This window comes from Sceloporus undulatus, chromosome 6 (genome assembly GCF_019175285.1).
Source record: "Sceloporus undulatus isolate JIND9_A2432 ecotype Alabama chromosome 6, SceUnd_v1.1, whole genome shotgun sequence".
Classification (NCBI taxonomy): domain Eukaryota; kingdom Metazoa; phylum Chordata; class Lepidosauria; order Squamata; family Phrynosomatidae; genus Sceloporus; species Sceloporus undulatus.
The window spans coordinates 137,895,054-137,906,631 of NC_056527.1; the positions used below are offsets into that span (position 1 = coordinate 137,895,054).

The window sequence follows — 11,578 nt, forward strand, 5'->3', positions numbered from 1 at the left end:
TATTATATTGACTTAAAAGTAGGAGAGTGACGGAGGTTGTTCACCCCCAAATCGTTTTTTGGAAATATTTTTTAAAATTGAGTTTTTTATATGATGGGGAAGATAGATCTAGCGGTTGTTGACCAAAGGAAATTCTCTGTCTTTCTTTTCCCCCCACTTCACCTTTGCTTTAGAAAGGGGGAGAAAGGTTCACAGGCATTCCTTGGATCAACACTGGCATGGGTGCAATCAGCTGTGAAATGCTGCTTCTAAATTTATGGCAGCATCCAGTTCTGCCTCAACAGGCATGCACAAAAATAAAGAGGGGATTGCTCAGAATGCCAGAGGAAGAGATACTATTTGCTAAAAAGCAAAAGTTAGCAGAAACAACTTGCCATTGTTCTTGGCCAGTGCTTTTTCAAAACGCTATTCCAAGCAATCCTGGTGTTCTTTGGGCAGCTTAATAGGAGTTTACTCAATGGGAAGATCAACAGCAGAGGGCATTCTGCTACTCAGGGCTGGTTGAATGCACTTTGCTCCCTGAGGCTAAAGGCAAGGTTTGTGCCCTGTGAGATATTTAGCCTTCTCTGTCAGAGTTCTGGTGCCCCACCAAACTATAAATCCCAGGATTCCATAGCAGTGAGATGTGGCACTTAAAGCGGTGCCAAACTGCATTAATTCTTCAGTGCTGATATAGGCCACATTGCGCATATACCTTTGTTCTCCAACACCTCGTCATCATTTCTTCCTTCCAGCATCTTCTACCTGAAAAAAAGCCCTATTTTCCCTGGTGGAAAGGTTGACTTTCCTGTCATCACTAAGCTATATAACGTATAATTGCCAACTTTCACCTGCAATATTCAATGGCACAGTTATGCCAGATCATTTCTAAGGTGCTTTATCAGTGCAAACGTGGCAGCAGTGAGCCCTAACAAATTTCTGTCCTGGAAAATTGACACAAACCAGCAGCTGATGGCTTGCAGACTGGCACCAGATCATGGACCACCACTTTGGGATCCACTGCTCTAGCACATGTTCCAGGGTCGGCTGCTACAGGAATGGGTTCTATGACACTCACAATGGTTCCTTGCAGCCCAGAACCCAGAAGTTAAGCCAAGCATCAAAGCCAGGGGTTGAGGAAGTCAGAAGCAAGGGAATGATTCGAGGTTTGGAATAAGCCAAAAACCAGGATATACCATAATCAACCAGGCAAATGCCTTTTAAAGCCTTTCTTGTTGAAGAAAGCCAATGGCCAACCTGGATGGACAAACCTTCTTGGGGATGTGAGAATTCATTATAACCCAAGAAGATGTGCCCCCAACCTGTAGTCCTTATGTCTCACCACATCTGTGCACTTTACTGAGGATTTCTCATTCAAGGCCCAGTAGCTCCTGAGAATGACATGGAAGGAGTTAACTAAAGGCAGGAAATATGAAAAACGCTGTATTCTCCTTCTGGAACTTCCAAAATGGGGAGCCAAACAAACAAACACAAAACCGGCAGAAGGTCCCAGGTCAGGGGTGAGAATCGCTTGGCCTTTTGGAGAGGTCTAGTGCAGACCTTAGGACTCCCACCAATTGCTCAAAGGCCCTGGCATCCCCGAAAAGATGTTCATTCAAAAAGTCATTTCTAAGCCAAAAAACACTTTCAAGTGGTTTCTCGATGACTGACAATGTTTTTGTTTACTTATGCAAGGCTTACTGGACTTGGTTATTTCATTTCACATGTGCACACTTATAGTTTTGAATAAAGTTTGTTGAAAATTGTTCAACTGGACTCAATTGCTGTTGTACAGGACCCTATTAATATTCTTTCTGTGCTATTTATGCTTTTGGTACCAAATTTTCTGTTAAAGGGGTCATGTCAAAGAACACATCTACTTTGAAGTATACCTATTTGTGGCCAGAGTTTGTTCATCCCTAACCAAAATGAACCATATAGAACTGGGAGTCACACTTCAAAAACCTATAAGACTATTTGTTGTTGTTAGCAACCCAAGCCTTATTCATACTTCAAATTGCAAGCACACAGACAGAGAGATGGGTACACACTATGACTGGGATCAAAGAAATGCGATATTAATCTTGGGTGATGAAAAGTAACAGGTCAGAGAGGTAAAAAAGAAATCCCAAGTTCAATGCCAGCCTTTTAACATACATACAAAGAAGCTGCCAGCCACACACCTCTCTCTGTGACCCAAAAAGCATTTAAGCAACAAAAACAGTTGCAATAAATGTTGACAGCAAGAAGCAGCTTGCTAATATCACACATGCTTTGCCAACAGCTGTAAAGTGGACATGCGAAGGGGCTGCACAGATGCTACTCTTACAGTCCGATGAAGAAGTTACTGGTGATTTACTGGTGGATAAGAGACACCAAACCTTGTCTAAGAACGTTACTGAATTTGGAAATGCTAGATTTTGGAACCATCTGGGGAACGTTGGGAGTTGTCACCCAAAACTTTCCCAAGTAACTTTCCCAAGCTATAATCAGTTTCAGAGCTTGGGGATGTTAGGTCTTTTGGACAATTCCCAGTTTTGGGAGTCATTGTTCAAAAAAGTTAATTTGACTAGCATGCTTGCAATGCAGCAGTTTCAACAGCTTGTTGCTCGTATGACATTCATATCATTCGAGTTCTACTTCCCAATTTAGGCGCCTTCGAAGCCAAAACCCACAACCGCACAGTGGGCTCAAGACAGCTGGCTCTGAGCACTTGCTTGCTTGAAAGACAGCTGGATGTTATATCTTTAAAAGAAGGGGGGATTGAGAAATACTCCTCCTACAAAAAGGCCTTTGTAGACACAAAACCTATTTGTGACTCCAGAGAATTCCACGACTCCCAACAATTTTATCAAGGCATAAGATGAAATGCTCCCGGACAAATCCATCCCAGCCTAAGTTGTCTTGAGGCGGGGAGCAAGTTTCATAAGAAGCGAAGAATGTGGCACAGAAAACAAATGACTAGCTTTAAGTAGAGTAAGCTAGGTCCAAATTCTTGACTCCGATTTGATGCTGGATGTAAGATCTTGGCCAAGGCACTCACTTAAATTATCTTTCTTGTGATTATGAAGATGCTAAGAACTATATACTGACAATAATTCCAGGCATGTTGACTTAGAAATGTCATTGTGGGTTTAGAATCCAAGTATATGTCCACAAAACTGTGGTATTAACTACACCGATGAAGGAGAAGTTCAAGTCAATAACCTCTATGCCAAAATAAAAGAAAAGTTCTAGGGCCAGGAAAAGTTACTTTTCTAGACTACAGTTCCCAGAAATGTCCCACCATCTTATGCAGTAGCCATGCTGGCTAGGTGATTCTGGGAGTTGTAGTCCAAAAATAGCATTGCTAAGTTCTTGCTAATTTCTTATGGGCCTTCCTTCATATGAATGTGCTCCCTCCTTGAGATTTAATGCAGAGGATTTTCTGCCTTCAAAAGGGAGGTGACAGTGGGGACTAGATGGACATTCTCTTTGGTGACACTGTCCTTGTCCTCAGTTTAGCCAAAAGTTGTTTAGCAGCATTTGGAAGATGAGGAAGGATTGTTGGAGAAACACAGATTTTCAGTTACTACATTGCAACAGTACAATAAAACCTGACCTGGGAAAGACTGACGATCCCCTCTACCAATCCAATAATAATAATAATAATAATAATAATAATAATAATAATAAATTTTATTTATATACTGCTTTTCCACAGATCAAAGCGGTGTACAGACAATTAAAACCATACAATTACAGAACTCTAAGCACAAACATTCGCCTTCAAGGGTAAGCAGGGAATTGATGGCAACAGGGTAGATAACTTCATTCTTCAGGGGGGAAGGCTTGACAAAAATGAAGAGTTTTAAGCCTCTTTTTGAATGTTTCTAGGGGGGTTGTCAGACAGAGCTTCTCAGGTAGATCATTCCACACAGGGACGTAGCCAAGGGGGGGGGGGGGGTCTTGGGGTCTTCTGTGAGATAAAATGAATGGTGTGTGCTGCTGCGCCGCTGCACCCAAGCCCCATTATAATGGTGGCACTTAGTCTGGACCCCCCCTTCCCAAAATCCTGGCTACGTCCCTGTTCCACATCCGTGGGGCCACCACTGAAAAGGCCATCTGGGATGTGGCAACATATTTGGAAGATGGAATTACCAGTAAGTTCTTCCCAGATGTTCTGAGTGTGCGGAGCGGATCATATGGGGAGATGCGGTCCCTCAAGTAACTCGGGCCCAAGCCATGTAGGGCTTTATAGGTAGTGGCCAATACCTTGTATTGCGCTCGGAAGCGAATGGGCAGCCAGTGAAGATCTTTCAAGATTGGTGTTATATGGTCAAACCTGGATGCACCAGTGACCAATCTGGCTGCCATATTTTGTACTAATTGAAGCTTCCGGACATGGTACAAGGGTAGCCCCATGTAGAGCGCTTTTCAGAAATCTAATTGAAAGGTTACAAGAGCATGTACCACAGTTTCAAGGTCCCTTTGGCCCAGAAAGGGCCGCAGTTGGCGTATCAACCGAAGTTGATAGCAAGCACTTCTGACCGTCCCAACTGCAGAGACGAGTCCAGAAGTACTCCTAAACTGCGAACTTCGTCCTTCAGGGGAAGTGTGACCCCGTTCAGGACAGGTGGATAAATTTCCTTTCTAAGGCCTGGGGGACCTATCACCAGTACTTCCATTTTCTCTGGATTCAGGCTGAGTTTGTTTTCCCTCATCCAGCCCATTACCGACTCCAGGCAGGCATTCAGAGGAGAGACACCATCCTTAGTCACTGCATCAGTCGGGGACACAGAGAAGCATATTTGGGTGTCATCAGCGTACTGATAACACCGCGCCCTGTGTCTCCGGATGATCTCTGCCAGCGGTTTCATGTAAATGTTAAACAAAGTGGGGGGCAAAATAGCTCCCTGAGGGACATCAGATGTCAGTTCCCCTCCCCAACTGTACCATCTGGAATCTGCCCGAGAGATAGGATCGGAACCACTGGAGCGCAGTGCCCCCGATGCCCAGCTCTCTCAGGCGTTCCAGAAGGATACCATGGTCAATGGTATCGAAAGCCGTTGAGATGTCCAAAAGCACCAACAGGGTCACACTTCCCCTGTCGATGCCCAGACGGAGATCATCGAATAAGGCAACCATGGCAGTCTCAACTCCATAACCCGCTCTAAAGCCAGTTTGAAATGGGTCCAGATAATCAGTTTCATCCAAGACTGCTTGGAGTGGGTGCAGCAGAAAGAAGACAACAGGAATACTTAAAATGGGAGGAGGTCACATCAGAAATCCTCTCTCTGGAATTTGAATTGGAAAACCTAGAATTAGCCAGAGAACCTTTTTTGATTTCAAGTATGAAATACTTATTGCTTATTACATAATGGAGAAGGCCTACATTTTTATTGACAAGTCCAGGACTAACGGGAGTTATTGGGGTAGTTCCTACAGAGGCATTAAAGCTCTAGGATGAGAGTTGAGTTATGATCTGTGTTTGCACATTTTTACTTCTCTGTGTAAAACCTCACCCTCCAAACGCACAAAGAAATGTTTACACTCGGTTACACAGACATCTCTGTCTTTTGCCAGGAGTTATAAAGAAATATCATTGTGTAGTCATCCTAACCTACATGCTGTTTTCTGCAGGAATATATTTTCTAGCTAAGAAATGAAAAACGCCACGTTCCTCCTAATTCTGTGTTCTGCCCTGGTTGGAAACGCGAAAGGATTTCAAATCGCACACCCACACACCCCAAAGAGAGGCTCCCAGCTCTCCAACCTGCTCCCCCTCCTTATTTTCTCCCTCCCTGAAGCCTTTATTAATAGCATCCATGAATGGAATTAGCAAATGTTTTGGCAATTAAAGCTGCAAACATTTGTGTGGGGTGCCTGGGAACAATGGGGCTCTCTGTTGCCAAGTGAATAGGATCTAGTATCAACTCTGTCTGCTTTAGCCAAGCTCCACATTCCTGAGTCCCTCATTCTCTGGAAAGGTGGGGGAAGCTCTCCCATTATGGAAGGCAAGACCAATAATAATAATAATAATAATAATAATAATAATAATAATAATAATACCATATATGCTCGACCATAAGTCGACCTCATGTATAAGTCGAGGTCAGGTTCGGGGACTAAAATTATGGATTCTGATATGACCCCTGTGTAAGTCGAGAGGCATGCGACAAAGGATCTATAGGGCGGAGCAAAGGAAAATGATGCCGAAGAACTTAAAATCCCAGCAGGCATAACTGTTTGTGCTTCCACTAAAGGATGGATGGATAAGAGAACTTTTGCCTTTCACCAAGGGATGATTTCCTTTCTATAAGAGTTAAAGTACAGTACCTAAACTGACTCATGGATAAGTAGACTTTGGGACAATTCTTTGACTAAAATTTCTAGACTTATACATGAGTATATACAGTAGTCGCCTCGCCGTCATATTCTCCAAAGCGGGGGAAGCAAAACACTGAAAACACACACACTCATGAATCCACACATTATTATTGTTGTTGTTGTTGTTATTATTATTAGCCCGCCTCTCCCTTTGGATCAAGGCGGATTCCAAAAAAATAATAGAAATACAATTAGAAATGCGATACATCATAAAAATCCACAATCCCCAACCCATTACCAAGATAAAATAACCCTCAGATTATAAATTATAAAAGGCATTCAAAATCACTTTTAATCCACCCTTGAAGTGTGTTGTGCACCTTCAGCCTAAACTGCAGGCAAACAGAATAGAAAGGCACCTTTTCATACATTGCTTTTAAACAAACTCCACTTTGTGCAACCTCACAAACTCCTTTTTTGCCACATCTCCTTCTTTTAACTATAGCTGTAACTTCAGTATGTGTACCAAAGATACAGAAAAAGGAGAAACTTTTGTCATCATGGGATTTTTTCATTCCCCCACCTTCTTTGTTTTTCCCTCCCTGCAAAACAAAATCCCTAAAAGAACACGCTTCTTCATATATATCTGGTACACCAAAAGATCTCTGTTTACTTAGCAGAAACCCTCTAGTACTTTTCGTTCAATCTACAGGAGGAACCTTATTTATGGAGTTTATCATACAAAGGAGATTAGGAGTTTATCCTGTGAATATCCCCAAAAAATCGCATAATTATGCGAAATGATTTCACATATCGTACCAAACCCGCCATTAAAGTGGTCACAAAGAAGCATTGATACACCTCTTTTTACTTTCAGGATTTCAGCAACAATGCATTTCTGATACTACTTTATTTGCACAAATGCATGTGACAATCATTCGCACAATTACTCGCCATTTCCGTTTTGCTTGTGGGGTGCTTTAAATGTGCTTTAATCTCCCTTTAATGCCAAAATTAGCCCCAATGTGATCAACTCCTATGTTAGTGTTGTGTGCCTTCAAGTTGTTTCCGACTTAACGGAGATGCTAAGACAACAACATTGTGGGGTTTTCTGGGAAAATTTATTCTCAGAGGGGGTTTGCCACTGCCATCCTCTGAGGCTGAGAGCTTGTGACTTGTCCAACGTCACCCAGAGGGTTTCCATGACTGAACCAAAATTCGAACCCTAGTCTCCAGAGTCACGCTCCAACGCTCAAACCACTACATCACACTGGTTCTCTAGCTTCATTTGAGCACTAACTTTGTCTGGGAGAGGAGTGGGGGGGGGGGATCCAAATTGAGAAGAAGGGTAAACTCTCCATCTTTTAATGCTGACTCTGCTAAAATACTGCCAGGCAATACCCCAGTACACCACTCTGGGTGCCTTCCCTTGATATATGAATGCAACTATGGAGGGTGGGTAAATAAAAAGAGATTATTACCTTGTCCTAATAAGAATTCTGAGCCCCCAAAATCAAACTTTACATCACTCCCCAAATTTGTGACATTGCCGAGAGTGAGTACATAGAGACATCTTGTAGGACATTTAAGACTAACTGAAAGAAAGAAGTTGGCAGCATGAGCTTTCCAGTCGACTTCCTCAGATGCTTTTGGTGGAGAGAGGCTAAAAACAATGCACAGCTTAGAAACCCTTCTATTCTGCTGTGTTTGCATTCCCTTGGTCCCTTTGCTTTGGTCTCTTCTCTTTGGATGCCTGAAACTGTCTTTGGAAAGGCTCAACTCAAAGTTGGAAGTTGCTGCAGTGTTAGTAGAAGAAATCTGGGGACGGAAGGAAAGTCCCCCTGGAGGGGTGGGACAAGGTTCTTCTTTGGGGTGGATTAACGTCCTTATTTTGTCCCCCATCCACTCTGCCTAGGATCCAACCCTGAGCATCATAAACCCTGCAAACCAGGAGTCCAGACTTTCTCCTGAAAGGCGTTGCACAAAACAACAGCCACATCCCCAAAACCCAAAGCTCCAGGGAGCATCAAGAGCCTCCATTGTCCCTGAAAGCAAGAAAAAGAAATTATCTGCCTCCAGAGGAATGGGGTGAGGAGGAGGAGAAGAAGAAGAAGAGAAGGAGGAGGAGGAGGAGGAGGAGGGAAAAGGAAAATTGGGTGCCTCCCCAACCATCATAGCCAGCAAGGCTGGGAGTAGGAGTAAGGAGTAAGAGGTTTTGACAGGCATAGGAGTAAAGGAGAGGTGTTTACAGGAGTAGGAGTAAAGGAGTAAGTAGTTTCCTAGGAGTAAGGAGTAAAGCAGTGAAAGGTTTTTACAGGAGCAGGAGTAAGGAGTAAAGGAGTAAGAGGTGTTTATAGGAGTAGGAGTAAAGGAGTAAGTGGTTTTTACATGAGCAGAAGTAGGAGTAAAGAAGTAAGAGGGTCTGACAGAAGTAGGAGTAAGGAGTAAAGGAGTAAGGAGTTTTTTTTTACGGGAGCAGAAGTAAAGAGTAAAGGAGTGAGAGGCTTTGACAGGAGTGGGAGCACCATTAAGGAGTAAACCTCTTCCTCCGGTGTAGGGCCAGGAGTAACGCTAGTATTCCTGACAGCCAGAGAGACCCACACACACACATCTCCCCCCCCCCACACACACACACAAAAAGTCCCAACGGTTTTCCCTCTCGTGGCTGATGGAAACAATGCTGGAAGAGAAAGAAAGAAAGAAAGAAAGAAAGAAAGAAAGAAAGAAAGCAGTGTTGCTTCCTCCTCTGTGATCCTTCCTTGTCCTTTTGGGGGGAGGATCAAGGGGGCTGGGGGGACCCTCTCCCTCTCTCCCTCCCAAGGGACCCTACTCACGGAGCATCGGCAGAAAGAGGAGCAGGAGGAGCAGCCTGGCCCTCCGCCTGAGCGCCATGATGGCAAGCAGGGGACGCAGAGCTTGCGCATTCCCCGCCTGGCCCTCTCCCAAGCCTTGGCTGGATGGATGGATGGGAGGAGACTGGAGACAGAGGGAGCAGGGAGGGATAGAGAGAGAGGCGGCCTCCGCAGCGCCCGGGAAACCGTTGCTAGGCGACCAGGGATGCTGCAGCAACCGTTGCCCCGGCAACCACAGCCGCCCGCGCGCAAAAGGGGACCAAGACCAAGGGGCACCAGAGGCCCTCCTCTCCTTTCCCAGGACATCCTCCCTTGCCTTCCATCACTGAAGGCAAATTATGTAGGACCATCCATCCATCCATCCATCCATCCATCAAGCTAATTGACTGATGGACCATCAGTCAATTGGATTGATGGATGGATGGATTGTCCTACATTTCTTTCTTTTTCTATATTCAAATTTATACAGTTTATTATAACACTGTTTTAAAAAAAAACCTCTCCTGGTCTTAACTTGTATGCAGAACCTATTATACAAAGATTGATGGATGGATTGATTGTCCAGCACTTCATATATATTGATTCAGATTGATACAATTTATTACAACACTTATTCTATTTTAAAAAAACAACAACCCTCTACCGGCCTTAACTTGTATGCAGAACATATGATACACAAAGCAGGACTGGTCACAGAAGGAGGAGAAGTGAGAGTAGGAGGAAGGGATGCTGGCAATCTAAGATACGTGGATGATGCCATGGTACTAGTTGACAAACCTCACAGGCTTGGGACAAGTGCTAAGGAAGGCCGAGGGGGAAAGTGCAAAGGCAGGCTTTACCATTGAAGACAAAGGAAATAAAAATAAGGACCGCAGAGAATTTACACAGATTCAACCTAGACGATGAGAAAATGCAAGTAGTGCTAGATTCTAAAATGTAAAAATATACTGTACAACTGAATACAAAAGTTAGAATCATACAAGCCATTGCATTCCCTATGACCATGCACAGATATGAGAGCTGGACAGTTAAGAAGGATGCTAGGAAGAAAATTGATCCAGTTGAGATGTGGGACTGGAGAAGAGTGCTGAGGATCCCATGGACAGCCAAAGGGACAAACAAATGGGTCCCGGAGCAGATCAAGCCGGAAACCTCCCTGGAAGCTAAAATGACAAGACTGAAGCTGTCGTACTTTGGACACATCATGAGAAGAAAGGACTCATTGGAAAAGGCAATAATGCTAGGAAAGGTGGAGGGAAGCAGAAAGAGAGGAAGGCCACATGCAAGATGAATGGACTTTATTAAGGAGGTCATGGGTATGAATTTGCAGGACCTGAGCAGAGCAATGGAGGACAAGGAGTCTTGGAGGTGTCTCTACAGGGTCGCCATGGGTTGAGATTGACTCCAGGGTGGATAACAACAAAAACTGGCGTTTATCATGTTTTATCTAAGGAAAACAATCTTGCAAGCTTTCATTCTTCCCTCTCCTCCTTTTAACATCACACGGGGACAACTGAAAGGACGAACGGTGGCACAATAATCCCACCATTGCTCTATTGGTTTTCACACTGTGAGACTTTGGGAATACTCTGGCCAAAAATCCACAACAAACTTCAGATGAAACAGAAAATTTATTGATAGAACTGGAACAAAGTATCCTTGCCACGTCTTTGCCAAAACTGAAGACCCAGAGTGAAATCAGAACCTTAAGATTCCCTCCAACCCCTCCCATTGAGTTGTTTCCCAGCACCTTTCTCTTTGATGTAGGAACCTTTCCTTTGATTTGTAAACGGGAGGAGGGGGGGGTTTGACCATTTGGTTCCTGGCTTTTCCTGTGTCGCAGAGATCTAAGGCTGCATCCCGGATTGGACTCAGATTCCCAATTGCCCCTCATAATTTACCTGCTGTCATGTCCTACGTGACCATCCGGCTCGTTCCCCATGGAACCCTTCCCCACTCTTTTCAAAATTGCTGCCTATTTGGAGATGTGTCTATCTATCTATCTATCCATGCATCTGTCTGTTCATCTATCTATCTGTCTGTCTGTCTGTCTGTCTGTCTGTCTGTCTGTCTATCTCTCTATCTATCTATCTATCTATCTATCTATCTATCTATCTATCTATCTATCTATCTATGCATCTGTCTGTTCATCTGTCTGTCTGTCTGTCTGTCTGTCTGTCTGTCTGTCTATCAAACTATCTATCTATCTCTCTATCTATCTCTCTATCTATCTATCTATCTATCTATCTATCTATCTATCTATCTATCTATCTATCTATCTATCTATCTATCTCTATAGTTATCTATCTGGCCATCTATTACCATCTATCTATACATCTATCTATCTGGCAGAAGACACCCTGAATACTTAACTGAAGGTGGATTCTGACACACACAACGTCATGTTCAAACTGCTATTATCCCACGAATAACCCGTT

At 43.7% G+C, this 11,578-nt stretch overlaps 1 protein-coding gene and 1 long non-coding RNA gene across 2 annotated transcripts in view; one reads left to right on the forward strand and one right to left on the reverse strand.

Annotated features, from left to right (window-relative positions):
• The window catches only part of LOC121934346, a 5,225-nt gene extending 3,518 nt beyond the window's left edge, over positions 1–1,707 (forward strand). Inside the window, exon 3 of the long non-coding RNA XR_006104610.1 lies at positions 735–1,707. This is a non-coding gene — a long non-coding RNA (uncharacterized LOC121934346). The remainder of the gene's footprint in view (positions 1–734) is intronic.
• Positions 1–9,239, reverse strand: part of JAM3 (junctional adhesion molecule 3) — a 53,617-nt gene extending 44,378 nt beyond the window's left edge. Inside the window, exon 1 of the mRNA XM_042474749.1 lies at positions 9,123–9,239. Within this exon, the coding sequence (XP_042330683.1) occupies positions 9,123–9,180 (58 nt within the window). The 5' untranslated portion in view covers positions 9,181–9,239. The remainder of the gene's footprint in view (positions 1–9,122) is intronic.
• Between the last annotated feature and the right edge of the window lie 2,339 nt (positions 9,240–11,578).